Source organism: Acanthaster planci, linkage group LG05, assembly GCF_054643075.1.
Source record: "Acanthaster planci isolate LZ-2023a linkage group LG05, COTS_SCS, whole genome shotgun sequence".
Classification (NCBI taxonomy): domain Eukaryota; kingdom Metazoa; phylum Echinodermata; class Asteroidea; order Valvatida; family Acanthasteridae; genus Acanthaster; species Acanthaster planci.
This window is the reverse complement of record NC_141781.1, coordinates 9,865,800-9,885,500: the sequence shown is the minus strand read 5'-3', so window position 1 is coordinate 9,885,500 and position 19,701 is coordinate 9,865,800. Positions and strand designations below refer to the sequence as shown.

Genomic DNA, 19,701 nt, shown 5'->3' with positions numbered 1-19,701 from the left:
CATTAGGTCAAACTTTTGAAAGCAAGGGTTATGTACATTTGCAATTGCAACAACAAAAATAAAATGAAATGCTAATGTACCACAATAATTTCTTTGTTATCGGTACAAGAATCAGTCTGAGTAGCAAGAGACTATGTACATGGTGTACGTTAAGGCGCTGGTCCCAGCGGACAAGTCAACAGCTAAGTGGTTGTTAATTGGAGGATTTAACCGAGGTTTCCCTCAATATGTGTAATAATAGATGTAAAGATTCCGCAAAGAAAACCAGCTGGAGGTCAAACACATGCTTGACGGTGAGGAGACTTGTTATCCCTTGACCCCGGAGGAGAGCGCGGTGATTCACGGCGCATGATCAGGCCGTCACACGCTCTTAGACAACACCGAAGCGGAAACTAGTGAAAAGCCCTGTGAGCTTTTCCACTCTTTACGCCTTGACATAAATCAGGCTTTTTTTCGAGAGATCGTTCGGTTAGGTGTATTGGGGACTTTGTCTGGATTATTTTTTTCTTGCGAAAGACTAGACAACTTGAAGCAAAGATGGCTGCCGGACGGGGTATGGAGTGGTTGCTTATATTCAGTTTAACGACTGGTAAGTAAATAAGTGTATAAAGGGTAAACTTGTTTTAACATCACATCTCATCGGTTGGTCAGTGAAGGCATGCCCATAGGCCATATTATAAAAGGGAAAAATTCCCTTAGCATGCAGACGTTCAAAACAAGGAGTATTTGCAAAAACAATTCAGTTTTTGAGCTCGTTCTTTTTTTATCCCGAAGAGTACTTTAGAAAGTTCATTTAGGAGGAGGTTCTTTTTCAATGTACAGGAATAGTGGCCCACGCTTATTTTCAAAATGTTTTAGGTCGTTTCTATAAATGAGATTTCTACTTTTAGATAATTCGCTTTCTTAACATTAAAAAGCAAATTAACTTGGAATCATGAAGCTGTCTGTTTCGCTTCCTGGTTTAGAAAAGGCTTTCCCTTGAACAACTGCAGCATTCGACGTGTACTTAACACTGGTTTCATGATGCTATGCATGTATAGAAAAATGCCAATGACAGTATTGGTTTTGGAATAATCATCCGAAGTTTCGTGACGATGCACGTTTCAAACAAACAGTGAGGAGTAATCTTTTTATGATCATTCAGCAGACCATTTTCGTTCGAAACTAATGCTGCAGCTCCTAAGGAATGTGTCCTCCAAATTTTTATTCTGCGAATCGTTGCTATAAATGAGGCTTTTTCTGTTTTACTTTTTATATTTTATATTCAATACCGAAGGACGAAGGAGATCTCAAGCATATTTATACGAATTTAATCGTCTTTTCGACATTACAGTTCCAATGAGTGGCAGCGCTGGAGAAGTGAAAAGTACTGAATTACCAACGACAGGGAGTTTACTGAATTCGAAATTTGGTTTTCCTTACTTATCTATTGATTCGGACAAAAGCGTCTTCATTGAGGGTGCTGTAGCAAACTCTCCCACTATTGACACTGGTGGTGCGACGGTGACAATAGCAGCGGGGTTGACAACGGTGTGGTCAAGTGTCACGCGCAGGCCATCATCCGATGTCCCAACTGGGAGAGGAACAAATGGTCGAAGGACACATATCACGACCACGGAAACCGACATCAGCACTCCCAAGGCAGGACCTCCGGGTAGGAATCCTAGTTTGAGTGGCACGACGAATCGAAGTGCGAACCCGGGTGGAGGAGCGGAAAACGGCAACACGCCTGCCGGTAGCCCATTCAACCCAAATGCGAATCCAGGCGGGGGAAATGGACATCCCTCCGACGGTAGACCGTCAAACCCAAATGCGAATCCAGGCGGGGGAAATGGATATCCTTCCAACGGTAGACCGTCAAACCCAAATGCGAACCCAGGTGCAGGAAATAAATATCCCCCCAACGGTAGACCGTTAAACCCAAATGGGAACCCAGGAGGAGGAAATGGAAATCCCCCCCACAGTACACCTTTAAACCCAAATGGGAACCCAGGAGGAGAAAATGGAAATCCCTCTAACGGTAGACCAACAAACCCAGGCAGAGGAAATGGAAATCCTTCAGGCGGTAACCCATCAAACCCGAATGGGAACCCAGGAGGAGAAAATGGAAATCCCTCCAACGGTAGACCAACAAACCCAGGCAGAGGAAATGGAAATCCTTCAGGCGGTAACCCATCAAACCCAAATGGGAACCCAGGCGGAGGAAATGGAAATCCCCCCAACGGTGAACCGTTAAACCCAAATGGAAACCCAGGAGGAGGAAATGGAAATCCCTCTAACGGTAGACCATCCAACCCAGGCAGAGGAAATGGAAATCCTTCAGGCGGTAACCCATCAAGCCCAAATGGGAACCCAGGCGGAGGAAATGTATATCCCCCCAACGGTAGGCCGTTAAACCCAAATGAGAACCCAGGAGGAGGAAATGGAAATCCCTCCAACGGTAGACCGTTAAACCCAAATGAGAACCCAGGCGGAGGAAATGGAAATACCCCCAACGCTAGACCGTCAAACCCAAATGCGAACCCAGGTGGGGGAAATGAAAATCCCTCCAACGGTACACCGTCAAACCCAAATGCGAACCCAGGTGGGGGAAATGAAAATCCCTCCAACGGTACACCGTCAAACCCAAATGCGAACCCAGGTGGGGGAAATGAAAATCCCTCCAACGGTAGACCGTCAAACCCAGGCAGAGGAAATGGAAATCCTTCAGGCGGTAACCCATCAAGCCCAAATGCGAACCCAGGTGGGGGAAATGAAAATCCCTCCAACGGTACACCATCAAACCCAAATGCGAACCCAGGTGGGGGAAATGAAAATCCCTCCAACGGTAGACCGTCAAACCCAGGCAGAGGAAATGGAAATCCTTCAGGTGGTAACCCATCAAACCCAAATGGGAACCCAGGCGGAGGAAATGGAAATCCCTCCAACGGTAGACCGTCAAACCCAAATACGAACCCAGGCGGAGGAAATGGCAATCCTTCAGGTGGTAACCCATCAAACCCAAATGGGAACCCAGGTGGGGGAAGAGGAAACGGGGATCCTTCCCATGGTATCCCGCCTGCAGAATCGGCGCCCACGGGTCCAGCTGACGGGCCACATTTTCCAGCTGCTGGACCTGGTTGGGTTCGACCTAATAAGGCCCTCCTTCCTGATCCCGTCAAACTGTCTGCTACTGAAGAGCAGGTGACCGTCACTGGAGATGAGGCTAGCAGAAGCTCGGAGGAGCGAGGAGGCAAGAACAGGCAGGGTGGGACAGGAACTACTGGAAACAGCGACACCGGCAGGACCGGTACTTCGGGTGACACAGGGAGGGGCGATGAGACTGATGGCAGCCGTGGGACAGGCGGTAATGGTGGCAGTGGTGGGACAGACAGCAGGGGAGGTGCAGGAGGGACTGGAAGAAGTGGAACCTCTGGCACAAGGGGACCTACGGGGGAAACTGGGGGGACCGGAGGTGCAGAGAGGCCTGTGGGGAGAGGGGACACTGGAATTGGCCTTGAACCGGAGATCGAAGCCGGCATCCCCGGCGCAGACGGTGGAACCGTCGATCCCAGTGTCGATGTTGGTTGGGAGAGTTTCGGAAGCATTTACCCGGAGGGATCAGTCGGCGGGGGCTCGGAGAGAAGGGGTACAGGCACTGGCACCTCTGGGCCTGGGACTAGGGGCTCCGGATCAGGGACCAGAGGCTCAGGGGGACGGGGTGCGGGAACTCCGGCTGGGAGTGCACCTCCTGCGGGGCAGCCAACATCGATGCCCAAAGGCCGGCTAACCCGTCTTCCTGTAGACAGGAACGGCCAGAGACCCACACGGCCGCCGAGGCAGCCGGCTATACCCGAGCATGGCGCCGGGGCTGGAAGGTCGGGAAGCGGACCAGTCGTACCGAGGACGTATCCGCCAGTCACTCTGGGGGGCATCGCAAACCACGTCAACAACCAGCAGGACACAGGGAAGCTCACGGGGGCCCTGGTGGGGGGTGTGCTCGCGGGTCTGGCCCTGTTAACTGGATCGGCCGTGGCAGCGTATTACGTCCGCAAAAGAAGGAGTGCGCCCCCAATGCGAAAGCCCGGAGTTTACGAATCCATGGAGATGAGTACCCAACGTGAATCACGTGTCATTGAAGAACTGCCTCAAGAAACAGCAGTTGGCTAGAATTTAAATCTTCCTATTTTAATTATAACTTTGCGTTTATCATTTTTTTTCTTTATTCAGCTCAGTGTTAATATTGTTCTGTCAATGTCAGTCTTTGCCATTTACAGTCCTACCACTCCCACTGTTGCCATCGTTATCGCCAAGTTTTGAAATTATGTCCTTATCACGGTCAGAAACAACTGGGATAAGAGGCTGGTTTTCCTCTTTAAATGGGATCATTTAAGACAAGTTTTTTAAAAAAAGAAGATTATTGTAACAAGTTATTGATTTTGGAAAGTACCCGTCTCGTAAAGTTTGAGGGACAGAAAGTTATATTTCGTATTACTGCCCCTGTACGTTTACTGAATAAAAACATTTAAGAATTGTGCTTAAAGGCATTGCTTTCAAAGGCATTGCCCGCAAAAAGCCATGCGCACACACATACAAAGGTCGATGTTGCTAATAGAATTTGTGTGTCTTGTTGATTGTAAATACAAATTATATTTTATGACTCAAAACATTTTGTATGGCTTTATGATAAAGTTTAACTGTTTGGTTGCATTGTTTACCGAAAGGTGTAAGTAAAGTTTGGACATTTTAGTTTCTTCGGTTCATGTTTTATTTGTGTATGTGTTAGTTGCATAAAAAATGTGTCCGGCCCCTTTATGCCGACTTTTCCTTATAAAAATGGTGTTATTTGGGATTTACATTATCGTTTTCATTTATGTTTTCGTAATAGAAATGCTTACAACTTGCTGCAAAAGCCGGGTTTTATGGAGGTAGTAACTATAAGAAGATATTTTGGCCCATTTTATGACAACTTGAATTGTACTTAAGTGAAGAGGAGACATTAGGATTATGTAATATTATATTTAATAACCCTGTAGAAAAGATGAAGGCTACAGGCTAGTCAGACGTGTGTACTGCCTTGCATACATTCATTTCCCTTGTTTCAGAACTGTTTGTCTTTTTCAGGAGCCTCTGTTGGAGGCCAGTTCCTCTATCAGACAATAATGCGCCCTTCAAAACAACCATTACATGGTGTCAATTATCAGCAATCATCAACTGTACTATAACAGTGGAATTGACATTTAAATATTGCATTTCACTGATCACTTCATTATCATAAGCGGAGGTACGCTAAGTTTTTTTACTGTAAATACTTACTGGGAAATAAAGAAAGCAAGACTTCCGTTGTATATCTTCCGGCTTATAAATACACTCTGAAAACTGTCTTTGAGCATTATTTTCCTGTTTCTTTGGGAACATGCATGTTTAGATACTAAACATTTGGTGTCCATCTCTTAAACATCAATGTCCAATGGACTAGACACAATCCGTCACAATTATTTGACGTATTTAAACATTTTTACAGACTGACAGCAAAAAAGTGTTTACAGAAAAGCGTTTATTAGCTTAACAGTTTTTTTTTTGGCAGTGCATACAGTATGTGGTTATGTAGTGTAGAAATAAAGCACACAACTGGCTAATGATCAACTTCCGTAAAGTCTGATGAGGTCTGGAAAGTATGGTGTGTTTATTAACGCGTCAGATTGTAACAAAGCCAATCATACCATAGCACCACCTTCCACTTCGTTGGGAAAAAGGTGGGGGTATAATGTATGACATGTTAAGGTGACAGGAAGTCGACAAGGACAGACGTACATGTGTGCCAGATGTCAACATTAAACTAACGGGGGGGGGTTTACACTATGTAGAGAGCCATACAGCTGTTTTGGGAAGGGTGTCAAATTGGATGCGTGCCTTTCGAGTTTTACCGAACCAACATGTGTTTTTCTCTTCAGTAAACTGGGATCTTGTCACTGCGAAGGTTTAGACCTCTATCATGGGGGCAGCCATCTTGCTTTTCTACTATTCCCAACAATGTAACCAAACTGAGGCTGGACGTATGTATGAGTACGAGTATGTGAAGTTGTATTGCTGTGTTCAGTGGTCTACAGGGAAACATGGCAGCATCATGATAAAGGTCTACAGCTCTAGCTTCACCGGATTTGGATCACTTGGGGGAATGGGCTCTGTCTGCGTATACTTAATTTTAGAACAAAGAACGCTAAGTTTTCGTCTCAGCTAACCGTCAGTAATAATCCTAATAACAATTCTACAAATAGGGCCTAATATTGCGGCTTGTACCTGTGTCAAAGGCGAATTATAAAACACATGAAGAGACACAAGACTGTAAAAAAAGTGGCGATAAAGACAAAAGGGCAGTGTCTCAAGCGCAGTATGGAGATACATTAGTCCCACCAGTAGGGAATTAATAAAGCAAATTATTTACGACCACCCCTGCCGGCCAACCAAGCCAACCGAACCCGTCCCTAAGAGCCTTTCTGCCAGTCGCAATAACTACAAGCAGTTGGTAATACAATAACACCGTGAAACTGTCTGTGAAATGATAACTTACACGGGGATGCATGGAGTTAAATGGCCAAAAGAATTACCAATACTTTTGACATTAGCAAAGTACACGCATTTGCACTTTAAATCTGAAACAACTGCGACGGATATACTTAATTTGCTTAGAACAATTACGCATTTCCAAACTACTTTGGAAAGGGCAAATGTTGTAAAAAAATAACTTCCTGTTACAACGTTTACGCAATCCATCCTTCCGTATTAAGTATTCCCACCCTAAAGTCTGGACCGTTCTAAAGTTATGTGGTCGGTAGGCAGTTTTCTTCGTTTCAGAGTTTTAGAAATACAATGGGTGAATAAGACTGTTTTTAAAAATGACTCTGTTAACAGGAAAAAAATCACATCTGAAGGCAACACTGAAACGTTTCTCATTCGAAAATCTCCAATACCGAGAAAGTGTACAAAAGTCCGCGCATGAGAGGAAATAAGAAATGACGACCATAGACGAGTCATTTTTTTGAAATTCTACATACTCAAGGCAATTTTTTATTAAAATATCAAAATTTCATATCTGTAGGCATCTACCATTGAAAATTATTGCCCACAGATATTTCATTTGCTGGTAGGCCTGCCCCCTGTACGAGTTTGTGTTGGGAGAGGGTTAACAACGCAGGAAACACAGGCTCAGGCTTTGGCCTTTCAACTTTGCCCAAGCTTTCTCCTCGGGAGAAGTGGATTTCCGAGGCCACGCCAAAAAAACACGAGCGCTCTTTACTATCTGTGTAGCAGGTTCGATGAACGGATGTAGATTCCCAGTTGGGCTGGCCCACTCGGCCGTCGAGCGTCAGCAACTAGTTCCATTCCCTAACAGTAATTCGCTTTTTTTCTCTTAATGAGCAGCCGGCTTAATTTGATTATAGGCCGTTTTACGCTCTTGCCTGCCCGAGGTGTTCCCTGCCATTGTCCGGAAGACCCATCTTTTTTAAGTCGGGTGACACGAGCAGACAGATGCCTTGAATCTCACTCGCTTCTTCTCTCTTAATATCAAAATCTGTGACCCTCTTTTCATAAAAAAAGACCAAGGAGCAGACATGGCGTTCAACAGGCGGACCGTCTTTCTGAGCGTGTTGACGGGTAAGTCTGGACACTAAGTCTGGCAAGCTTTCTTTTGTCATCATAGGATGGTTGTACTGTCAGTGACGTTGCTATAAAAGTACCACTTTTTCAGCAAATTCGGTGAAAGCTAGAAGTTTACTACTGCCGTCCCGGAGATGTAGGCGCATTAGCTAGCACGTGGGAATGATTTATTTTGGCGGTAGAGCCAGGACAGGAAGGGTGGGAATGACCGCCAAATCGATCCTATAATTCGCACATTCTCAAGAAAAGAGTGACACTGTAGACATGTGTCTAACTTCTACGTTGGAGAAGCGTGCTTCGTAGAACCATGGAGGAAATTACACAGATTATGCAACACTTCACACAAATGCCCGTGTAGGTAATTACAGGCTATTGCTAATGTCGGTGTAGACTGCTTTATGTATGTTACAAGTTACTTGGGGAAACAGACCTGTGTTTAAACTAGTTCATGGCTGTTCAATAACATACTCAAAATAATGACGTGGACATAAACAAAAGTCGGTAGTTAATAATGTAACTCATTAAAAAGTGAGGATATACTTCCTGGAAACTGCTATTAGTGACTAATTGCAACTGGCATCCGCCATTTTAGTCCTCGTCAGGGCCCAATTTCATGGCGCTGCTAACATTGCTAAGTACACGATATTACGTTAACAGGGGCTCCGTGTATTCCATGATGACCGTAAGAAGTAAGCACGGCAAATGGTACGCTTACCTTAGAGCAGAATTTGCTTAATGGTGTGACAAAACAATGGACATTTCCACTGCGTGCAACCATAAGCACAATCATGTTTAGGACCGCCATGAAATAATGCTTACGGTTTACAAAATTTTCTGTTATAGTGAGCTCGAATTTTCTTGTAACTGCGTTAAGAAGGGCCATGAAACTGTGTCCTTGGCACACTGATGTTTGGTCTCGATCTGTTGTGATAGTGCTCGGTAAATTATAATGATCAATAAAAATGATTATCGAAATTGCACATAACAAACTGTCATTAGACGGCCTTTTCACTGGTGAAAAACAAAACAAAATTGTGACAAATACTGTTTTCCGTATACCAGGAAAACTGAAAAGTGACCTCTTTCACTTGCAGGGAAATGTGACCAGGTAGATAAGTAATTAGCATTTCCTCTTCATCGAGCAAATATTAAGGTGTATGGAAACCCCCGGTCGACTATTTATCGTTTGTAGTGTAATCATGAAACTGAAGATGTGAATAGCGAATTTATTATGAAAAGATTAATTTTTCTTGTCCGCACAAAATTGAATATTTGATGAAATCGATGCCCAAATGGAAATGATTGCAATTTTGTTTCCCTGGGGGATCTCTTTCCACTTGTAATATCTGGTGTCTCGCCTCCTATTGCCTCCTTTTAATTCAGAGTAGGGTGTTATCATGGGCTTACTGAAATATTCGAGCTAGCCTCTTGCAACGTGGATGGTTCGTCAGTTTGCTGCTGATTAGTGCTTTGTCCCCCCCCCCGAAAATAAGACACTTTGCTCCCTTTTGGGTCACACTCATAGAACAAACCCAACCAAACCAAACCATTCCAAGTCAAACCATCGATCCCCTTGACATCAAGCAGGTATTTTTTATTTATAGGATGTCCAATATGAACAGCAGTATTCGTCTTCTGTTACGAGGCTCAAGGATGGATACAGAGCTAAAATGTCGTGGGGGGCAAACTTATTTTGGGGGGACGGGGGCTAAACATTAAGAACCTTTCTCGTGGCGTATGGCGTATAGGTGAGGCTCAGTTTGGGGCTTTTTACACGCTTTTGGGGAGGAATGTAAGGGGCATTTTGAAAAAACCTCAGAGCTCTTATTAATTTTAAAAAGGACTCCATGGGGATATGGCTCCCGCTGCCTGCCCCCGGCTCCGTCCTTGTTAGGATTTTGTAGTAATTTTCTATTGATTTTATTTAGGCAATATGTTTTTGTTTGTGGTTGCCTTTCTTAAGCAGACCTCTCTGATGTGCCATCAACAGAAACATTATAATTAAAAAATCTCCAGGGGAAAGTTGCTCTCTTTACCATCCGTTGGTTACTATACTATATTTTGGCAATCTGTGGACGGGGGGTTTATGGTTTCTTCTCTACCAGGAGGTTTTTCTGATCAACATTTATCATTAAATACATTTTTTTCGCTTTAAACCATTTCAGTCTGGGTGCAGGGGTGCCTCGCCGCTCCCTGGCGAGAAGGATCTGGGGCGTTTCCAGCGCTGAAATCAGAGGAAGGAACAGTCTACCGTCAGACCCTGGCCTACTTTGCCGACCAGGAAGGCAGCGGTTACTCCGAAGCCTCGGCGTTCTCTTCAAGCTCCGGTACGAACCCCATCTATGTCCAGGCGAGTAGTATGGAGCCCTCGGTGGAGGAGGCCCTCAGTAGCTCCATCTACATCGTGCCCGACGGCGACGCCACCGAAGGCGATTCCGACATAGTGTTCGCCGAGTCCGACACTGGGGAATCGATACCAGAGGACGCGACGGTGGCCGAGAGCGACCTCTACGAGCTGGACCAGGAAGGGAACCAAATCGACGAGGAAGGGGAGGAGATGGAGGGGTCCGAGGACAGGGGAGGGGCACTTGGTGATAATGAGGTCGTCGACATCAGGCCCACTGAACCATCGGAATCCACAACCCCTTCCCCTGAGGAGGGCGGCAACGTCATTCCCAACAGCGTGCGCCACCACCATGACTCGTCCAACACCGGTAACGACCTGAACATCGTCTCCACCGAGCACGGGAACGAGGTTGGAGGTCACAAAGGTCAAGCAAATGGGATAGGGAAGGAGGCAAAGGGTGACTCTGAATCAGACGGGCTGAGTGGTGCCCCTGGCAGTGGCATTATGGCCCTTGTCATGTTTGTTGCGGCCATCGGTGTAGGCGCCATGCTAAGTTTTTTGCTGCTCGGCCTGATCAACATTGCGAAGAAATTCTTCCGTAAGAACCCAGATCCGTGAAATCAAATAAACGATCAGACGTAGCGCTTTAGAGTACTAAAATAATCATATGAATTCATTTCTTGATGAAAACTTTTCAACTCAAATTTCTTTAGAGGACTGCCACCGTCCCTGTTATCACCACTAACTGACTATCAGGTCGCAATACAAACAATTCTAAAGAGGAACCTTCATCAACATTTTGCAATCGTTTATAATTTCCATGGTGACCTGCCTTTGTTTAATTTTTGTTCATTCGCCAAACCCAAGAGATTTCTTTTTCAGAAATCTGCTTCTCCCCGAATTCGTTCTTGATATTGTACATAATTATTTTAGCGTTTATTCCAATTTTTTTTCTCTTTAATATAAAGACAGGCATGTCAAATGTTAATTCTTCCATTTTTACTTAATAAATGTGACATATGCTTCTGATATAAGACATTCTGAGCCAGACTGTGTTGACGTCTTTAATTCAAGACGAGTCAAATAGTTGATATTTGTAGAAATGTGACTATAGTGGCACAAGACAGAAAAACATCCATTAAATATAACCCAGAAGTACAACAATTACCATCCAAAACTCCATTTAATGCATGCATTGCTAAGTTTTGCGATGGCACCATGCAGGAACCTCCCTTTGGTTCCGAACAGTGTCTCGGTAAAAACTGTTGCTTTTGGATCGACGTTTTGAGTATTGTGTCCTGGTCGTCATTCCCGAAGACGACTGAAACATGTTGGCCGAAACGTCGATTCCGATAGCCCCACGTACTGATGCCTTATCACAGTATTTATCGCAATGCACTCGCGAGATGGACCTTTCCACCAATAAATTCATAATTTTGCACGCATGCGCACAAAAAGCCTTGGCGGCAAGGGCCATTGCCAATGTACAGGGGTGCGATTTTGATCATTCTCTCTCAGGTTTTCTGGCTGTGTTCAGTTTTTTCTGCAGAAAATCCCATTAAATCGTTCTTGCTATTAGCTTCTAATCTAAGCGGGATTTTTAGTGCCCTGTAAAAAAACTTTTATACAATCGTGATATTTCCTGCGCGCAACGAGATCAAGCGGGAAAAATCCCCCTTGGATTAGAAACTAATAGCAAAAACGATTTAATTGGATTTTCTGAAGAAGAAAAAAAACAAAGCCAGAAAACCCAAGAGAAAATGATCAGAATCGCACCCGTGTACATTTTCAAGGCCATTGTCGCCAAGGCCATTAATTTTATGCGCATGTGGGCAAACTTATGCATGAATTTATGAGTGAAAAGGTCTATAGAATGAGGTTCGTTGGTGCATACAATGCCATCCTAAGCTGAGTTAAGTACGATTAGTGGCGTGGCTAGGATTTTACTAGTGGGGCACAAAGGGCATCAGCATCTTATTGGGGGCACCAGCTTTCAGTGGTGTTGCTTTTTGGGCAAGTTTTTGTTAGCCTTGTTCAATATCCATTCATCCTTTTTTTTGGGGGGGGGCACCTGGGGGGCATGGGGAATTTGTGGGGGGGCACTTCCCCCAGCCCTCCCCCCCCCCGTGGCTACGCCACTGAGTACGATTATCTCCGTTTCACAAAGGCAGTTGTTTGTGTAACCATATAGGAGGGAAATTATCCTCCACAACTGCAAACGGTAAGATTGCGCCTTTCACTTTCACTTTCACCCCACCCCCTCCCTCGGATTCTCGCCCGCATTATTTCCCCGACCCACCCCTTTGTAGCAGCTGTATCCCAGCCCAATATAGTGTATACGGGTACCCACAAAGAATCAAAACCCCTAAACAAGCATTCAAAAAGTCATTCTACCCACGCCAAAAGGATCGTCGACAACTTTTGCACATGAGAGCAAATGTGTATCTCAGCACTGCGTGATGTACAACCCTAAATATGTTTTTCATTTCGGAAATGCTTGTAGAACCATGTTCTCATAGAGTTAACCAATCCAAGATGACTCATTACAAAAAGCCATCCTGAACTTTAAATAAAAATACCAAAATATATCTTGAATTCTTCACTTTCCAAAATTGCTCTTTTGAAATGTCTGAGCAAAAACACGGACATTATGGCAGAGTCGGTTTGAGCTTTGTCATATACATGTACTTTGTTCTTCACAGTCAGTTTGTAAACCTCTTAATCGTGTTTTGATAGTTTTAGTTCGAGCTGTTGGTTTGTTTCATTTTCCGCCATTTTCTTAAATAAAAAGGATCGGTGTGGCTTGTGCAAGTGCCTGTGTTGTTAACGCGAACGGTTACCTATATAAGGAAGTTGACTCATTGCCCCCAAGTTAGTACGTCATAAACCCTTATAATTGTGCCTTCCCTCTCAGGGGTCGCGTTCGAAATTTCGAGGGGATAAAAAAAAATTCCCAGACGCCAGGCTGACAAAGGCCTTTAGACGGTTCGGAGTGATTGGAAATGATCATTCTTGTCTTTGTCGCAATATGCTTCCCATGTCTACCACGTGGCTACAGATGCTAAAGGTCAGGGGTTGGGGATGACGTAAGAGGCGCGCGTTGACGTGACGAATCTTCAAATGAGAATTAAGAATTTTTCAAAAATATCCGACGCCTCACAAAGGAACCCAGTGCAAAGGTCGAATGGGTAGTGGCAACTGACGTATATCCTCCACTACATACTAAAATAGAATTCAAACGTCTGAAAGTATGTAACCCACACCCTTTTTAAAGGCCAACATACCGTAAGACCCAAACAGCGTATAACTTAGATACGAATGAAGGCCAATTTTGAATCAGTATTTACTCATATTTACAGTAAGAGGGCGGTCTTCGATACCAGTTGCTATTTCTCTCAACGAGGTATCACTTCAGAGAACCACAGGTTTCTAATCCTGCCAGGCCTGGTTAATTAAATTTATTTTATGCCCCATGACTGATAGCAGAACCATTGCACGAAAGATTAAAATTTTGTGTTTGATTTGTTTTCTTTCGTTTTGGTTTGTATTGTGAGACTAAATCTCAGTTTGTCTCGTAGTGAAAGGACAGCTCTTGTACCCTCTGCTCCTAAGACCACTGTAGAGCATAAATATTCTATGCATGGCTATTGCACAGAATGGGCTATTCAAGAAATTTTATTTCATAAGTCCCTTAAAATTATGTGCTTCCTGTCCAGCCCCAAAGTTTGGGAAAACGATACAATTTGCAAACAAAGGAAACTTGAAAATATAGTCAGTGTTAAAATATGCTAAAGATTGTATTATGGTCCTTCGCCAATGTAACTGGATGTGCGTTTGAAACAACCGATTGGCCCCAAATAGTATTTATTCAGGTTCTGTATGGGTTATCTTTACTAAGGGCTGCAAACAGAAACCATACGAAGGACTCAGGGGAAATAAAAAAGGGAGAGTAGCCTTTTTATTCGCTAATGTGACCTAGCTGTCTTTAGTCTTCCCGTGTGATTTCTGATTAACGCAATGCTGTGATAGATTAATTCACGCCGTTATTGATAGGAATTGAAGTATGCAACTGCGCCATAGAAGCTCAAGACGTCGTATGACAATAAAATGTGTAATTCTCGATGTCGTAGGCCTAAGAAGGATTCTTTGTTTTGCAACAATAGCAATTGTCGATGTAGTGTAGATTATTGCAATGTCGTATCATTCGACCTACTTTTCAATGTTGTAACTGAAATTTACTTTGTCGTTATATGAATTAGAATCTTGCGTCAGAAAATTACCCTTCTTGTCTCCTCAGCCATAGTAGCCTCTGCCTGATTGATAGGCCATATTAAATACAGAAGAAGAGAATATAGATCAGTGAATAAAATTTGGCAAAATGCAAGAAAATTAAGTACCTGATATTAACATTGAAAGGTTTAGGTTGTCATTGAACACAGCTTCACAAATCCACTTTTAGAAATTGTTATATTATGATGGCCAGTCACCGTACCAAAGAAGCGGCTGCCATTCTTGGTCAACAAAGACAACACGAATCAGAGACCTGACACAGTCAACAGCATCCACAAATTACTGGTAGCAGTAATAATAGGACATCCAAGCTTCCGCCTCAGTTGACGTCATAATTTCCTCGTGCATATGTAAATCACTAGTTTAAAATGCAAAAGGTTCCGAGAAACCCTAAGGAACAGCCGCAACAAAAATCAACAAAGGTTCGTTGAAACATCATTTAATATTGGCCTTTTAATAATTATGCAATGGAATCAGTTTAGTCATCTATGGCGCAGGGCCGCATGGCTGCAGTGTTATTTGAATGTACCCACACTGTTAGTGTATTATTTTTACCATGACGTATTTTGAAAATAGGGCAGCAATGCAAAATTTAAAGTTTAAACTTTGACAAGAAGTGAATTCAGGAAAACCGTTCTGATGAGCCTATTCTTTGTTAATCTAAAAAAAAGCTTAAGAGGAACTTATAAGGGAAACATCAGAGCAGGGTGGAATGTTGCCAATGTTTCCAGGATCAAATCCTTCAGAGCCCCCCTTTCCGTGATTAAAGTCACGCCTCTATGTTTGGACCCCCGTCCTGCCCCCGCACGCAGCCCCGGCTGTTTCGAAATGTTGGACACTCCTTAGCGTGCAAAAACAACTACCCGGTCGGCCTATTTAGTCTGACACCACTCTTCCGCGTGATTACCAAGGTTGACGTTCAAGGGAGCCAACACGAGAGCATTAAGTCACTCGCCGAACGGTTACGAGCAACCGTTGTCCGTCCAGGCCAGGCTCAGTCTACAAGCAACTTTGGTACCCGTTGCTAACTCACTGTGTTCTTGTGTTTCTTGAAACTCTTCCGGATTCGCCACACACATCACAAAGGGTTGCTGAAATGGCGTCGAGACATCAGATAACACGGCTTGTTCTTGCTGTCCTTCTCATAGCGGGTGAGTCCTATCGGATTTCTTCAATCTACGAAATTCCGGCGACAAGCTCAGGCGCAACATGTTTTGTTCTTCTCGAAATCGGTCTTACTTCTGATTGGCTGGAAGAGCAACTAATTGGCTCTAGTCAAGACGTTTGTTAAAGTTTGAGATGGCTATGGGAACTTACAGGGACCCAAAACAGGGGCGTGTCCGTTTAAATACTGAGACGAATATGCTGTATTATTACACCGTGATCGGCATGAAACCTGTTTGGAATAAACGTCATCTTTGTTCCATGCAGCTTACTTGACAGTGGTGAGCGCCTATATACCAATACTAAGAAGGCTTCCACGATATTGTTCAAATGCTGAATGAGTGATAAATTTCAAACAACTTTTGTGCAATCATTCGGGTGAAGATTTAAGAACTTAATGCGTCGCAACTCTTAAATAATGGAACAGTCGTTGAAAAGCAATAGTGCAGCAAGAGGCACTAAAATTAGGCACAAGACTTTGCAACATACTATAAAATAAAAATGAAGTAAGAGAAAGTTCGAGAGTTGTGACATGGCAGTAGTTTCTTACGACATTACTCACTTACAAATGATGTTTTGATGTTACCATGAAGTTACGATTCTTTGGAAGTTGATCGCACTGGTATGTTTCCTTGTTCGTGCGCAACGTACAATACATCCGCACATGGAAGTTATGTGTCAAGATTTTTGGACTACAATTGTGTCGGTAAATGCGGAAAATTGGGCACAATATGGTAGCTACTAAAAGGCATTAGGACCTCGTGCACTTTTTGACGGTTATGTTATACTGAATGGAACCATCTGGTTCCATTGACAGACTGATTGCATCCACGACTCTGATGCATGAAAAGAGAAAGCGCCCTCATTGGGCACCTTGAATATTGTAACGCACTCTCACAATAGCCCCTTCTTTGGCAGTTTTACTATGTACTTGAACATTTGCTTTGGCGAGTACACAATCTGAAGATCAATATCACTGATAGTTATGAATTAGAAATTTTATACTTTAGTTAGATTTTCTTGTTTTGGGGAAGGGGGTGCTCGGTATTTGGGTTCATACCTTCAACATTTGGGTAGAACTCAAACATAGTACGTATAGACTGAGTGTCTGAAACAAATGAACCTAACGGAGCTTATTTTAGGCACAAAAGTCAGCCTACAGAGTTTCTTGGATTTCTTTCACCACTAAAGGATCATGATAGGAAAAGCGGTATTTCAACAAGAAAAATTTGTTTTCAAATTTAAAAAAAAACCTGATATGACATTACCGGGGGTGGAATACCCCCCCCCCATAATCAATTCTAGTCCGCAAATAGAGCTTCGGTAGGCATGAATGCAAAATTAGTACAGAAACGATGTAAATTAGCCGTCGGCTTTTCCCCTGAAGCATGAAATGTAACGTGCCACGGATTTCCATTTGACACGACTTGAGGTTGATGCTCAAGTTACAAATCGATAAAATAACTCTGGCACCTCCCCCAACAAACACACAAGAAAATGCTTCCGCTTCGCCCCTGGACTTGACAGCGCCTTCTGTGAATAGCCGCTCATCTTAGTTCAAACCTGTACTCTATATCGTATCAATTTTTCAGTGAATGAGATCGTCATCCAATGGATTTCAATTGAGATTCCGACTTCAGTGTGGTGCATCTGTCGTAGTCAGAAGAAAAGCAATGATTTTGATCAAGCCTTTAACAGTAAAACGAAAATTTCAGCGTTGTACTGGAGACCATCTCAAGACCTGACTACACCTTTACACAATGTCAGTCACAAGACCAGTCACAAGACCGGTCATAAGACTGGTTACCAGTTACAAAACCAGTCATAACATCAGTCACAACACCAGTCACAAGACCCATCATGAGTTTCAGGATAAATAATAGTAATAAAAGAATGGTTCGATTGCAGTAGATTTGAACCTCTTGAGACTTTTCCTTGAACTCAGACTGGAGATCTTGTGAATAGATGGTCTGAGAGGCCTCGACTATGACAATGATTTTCTTTCTTGCTTTCAGGTTTTGTATATGCTCAGGACCAGGAGAGCCAAGAAGATGGCGAGGGAGTGCAGCTAGGCCTAGCCGATATACTAAGACCGAAGCAACAGCGGAAACCGGTCGCACAGGTAGGAGAAGGTGAAGCAGAGAGCGAGCAGCAAGAGGCAGGAGCACAGGTCGGTGGCGGGGGTGGGGATGCAGAGAGCAACGAGTTGGGAGGCAACGCCGAGCAGAACGAAGCTGACGCGGAGGCGGCAGAAGATGCCGCAGAAGCGGCCGCCGAAGCGGAGGAGGCTGCTAGAGAGGCTGCCGAGGAAGGGTCGGAGGGAGCCGGAGAGGCCGGGGAAGGGTCGGAGGGAGCTGGAGAAGCAGGAGAAGGGTCGGAGGGAGCCGGAGAAGCCGGAGAAGGGTCGGAGGGAGCTGGAGAGGCCGGAGAAGGGTCGGAAGGAGCTGGAGAGGCCGGAGAAGGGTCGGAGGGAGCTGGAGAGGCCGGTGAAGGAGGGGAGACTGGGGGTGCAGAGGTGCCGCCAGGCGCACCGGTCGTCGGGGCCGGTAAGGGGGAGAAGACTCAAATGGACACCGACGGCTCCTCACCCTTCTTCAATATTGGTGGCGGACAACAGGATGGGCAGGAGCAAATCGGAGGGGCTCAGATGGGAGGAGACAACGGGGAGAGCGGAGAGGAGGCACAAGCTGGTGCGATGGGGGCGGCTCAGGCCGCCGGTGGGGGCGGTGAAAGCGAAGAGGAAACACAACCTGGAGCAATTGGAGCGAACACAGAGAGCGGTGAGCAAGCCGGTGTGCTAGGCCAACAGGCCGATGCAGAGAGCGCAGAGGAGACTACCTCTCAGAACTCGGTCAGACCGCTGGTATCGACCTCCGACACTGACGCCGACATCGGAGAGGGTTCCCTGTCAATCAGCATGAGCATCGGCAGTGAGGGGGGCGTCCCCGCCAGCCTGGGCAGCGACATCGAAATCGACAATGACGCCTCAAACTTCCAGAAGCCTAACTTGCCCGTCGGGTCGCTCGCCGATAAAGCCAAACAGGTCTCGGGAACCGGGACGACAATGAAGACCGAACCCACCCCGCCGATTACAAAAGCTCCCGAAGGAAAACCCGAGGAAGAGAAGGGCCTGAGCGACTCCTACAAGAAACGGATCGCCATCTCTGGAGCGGCCGTCGGCGCTGTTGTGTTGGTTGGAATATTTGCATATGTAGTCGGGAAAAGGGTAACAAGGCGGTCCTACACTAACTAGATACTAAACTTCAATCGCCATAGTCACACACCAGCAAAGGCGAATCAACAACTGTTGTTACAAATAAAATTAATAAATAAAATATAACAGTCACGTGATTGTTTCTGATTTGTAATTAGCCCTTACTGCCAGAACCAGTGTATGCCATTATGTCAATCACATACTCAACAAATCATCTAGAAACTTGTATTACAGATTTACCATTAATACATTTATTCTAACCTACCGGTACTAAAATATTTTGAAGTAATTTGAAGGTTTTACGAAAAGTCCATCGTTGAAAGACTTTACATAACTGCTATCTGCAGCCATTGGACCGATATTTTTACGCTCACTTACTTTAGATTTTGAGGTGTTTTTTTGGTTATTGTTGGAAGTGAAAATATTTTGTTATGTAATTTAATTTTAGAATCAGATCCCTTACCACAAGATAAGTTATAACACTACAAAATATTGAGAATGATCATTGTGAAAGAAGCCCGCTCCTTTCTACAGTGTCTTGTGAGAATTGATATGCACTTCACGATGACGAGCTTTAGCAGAATTAAAAATGATTTCTTTACTATCCTCTGTTATTTCTGCATTCGTCCAGAGCACATGGGTCTTTTAGCTTTTCATGATTTCGCAATTGACAGATAAGCGCTTGGCTCTGATTTTATCAATGCATGCTATATTTGTTTAGCGTTGTCTTACCTAACAAGGAGGAATGGTCAACAATGTTCATTAACACAACTTGTATCATTCAGTGTACTTTACTAAAGATTCAATAAATATGAAATACTAAGTGATATTGGTCAGCATTCGTGAGAAATGTCATTGTTGCATTTTTCAATCCCTTCTCAAACTCTTTTGGCAGATTTAATATTTAATGCGACAAAGAATTATCAAAATCTTTTAATAAGAACTGCAAAAAGGTGCACTGGCTTCAGAGAAAGACCAGGCAAGAAATTGATGTCGGGAGTGCATATCTTACATCAGTGTTAAATAGAAGGGGAAGTACCAAAGCTAC

The 19,701-nt window shown here is 44.2% G+C and overlaps 3 protein-coding genes across 3 annotated transcripts; all 3 read left to right on the top strand.

The window, feature by feature from the left end:
* Positions 1–338: 338 nt before the first annotated feature.
* Positions 339–5,641, top strand: LOC110987111 (uncharacterized). The gene is made up of 2 exons (XM_087137420.1): positions 339–589; positions 1,334–5,641. The coding sequence occupies exons 1-2, from the start codon at positions 538–540 to the stop codon at positions 4,147–4,149; spliced, it is 2,868 nt and encodes a 955-aa protein (XP_086993546.1). The 5' UTR covers positions 339–537; the 3' UTR covers positions 4,150–5,641.
* Positions 5,642–7,207: 1,566 nt separating this feature from the next.
* Positions 7,208–11,021, top strand: LOC110987117 (uncharacterized). The gene is made up of 2 exons (XM_022249566.2): positions 7,208–7,635; positions 9,804–11,021. Exons 1-2 carry the CDS (start codon positions 7,593–7,595, stop codon positions 10,601–10,603), a joined length of 843 nt encoding a protein of 280 aa, XP_022105258.1. The 5' UTR covers positions 7,208–7,592; the 3' UTR covers positions 10,604–11,021.
* A 4,108-nt stretch (positions 11,022–15,129) lies between these two features.
* Positions 15,130–19,494, top strand: LOC110987069 (uncharacterized). Its single transcript, XM_022249490.2, has 2 exons — positions 15,130–15,426; positions 17,455–19,494. Exons 1-2 carry the CDS (start codon positions 15,372–15,374, stop codon positions 18,690–18,692), a joined length of 1,293 nt encoding a protein of 430 aa, XP_022105182.2. The 5' UTR covers positions 15,130–15,371; the 3' UTR covers positions 18,693–19,494.
* The last annotated feature ends 207 nt before the right edge of the window (positions 19,495–19,701 follow it).

Coding starts and splice junctions, on each gene's coding strand:
- LOC110987117 (XM_022249566.2), top strand. CDS start 7,593: ATGGCGTTCAACAGGCGGACCGTCTTTCTGAGCGTGTTGACGG. Junction 7,636..9,803: donor CTTTCTGAGCGTGTTGACGG/GTAAGTCTGGAC, acceptor AAACCATTTCAG/TCTGGGTGCAGGGGTGCCTC.
- LOC110987069 (XM_022249490.2), top strand. CDS start 15,372: ATGGCGTCGAGACATCAGATAACACGGCTTGTTCTTGCTGTCCTTCTC. Junction 15,427..17,454: donor TGCTGTCCTTCTCATAGCGG/GTGAGTCCTATC, acceptor TCTTGCTTTCAG/GTTTTGTATATGCTCAGGAC.
- LOC110987111 (XM_087137420.1), top strand. CDS start 538: ATGGCTGCCGGACGGGGTATGGAGTGGTTGCTTATATTCAGTTTAACG. Junction 590..1,333: donor TATATTCAGTTTAACGACTG/GTAAGTAAATAA, acceptor TCGACATTACAG/TTCCAATGAGTGGCAGCGCT.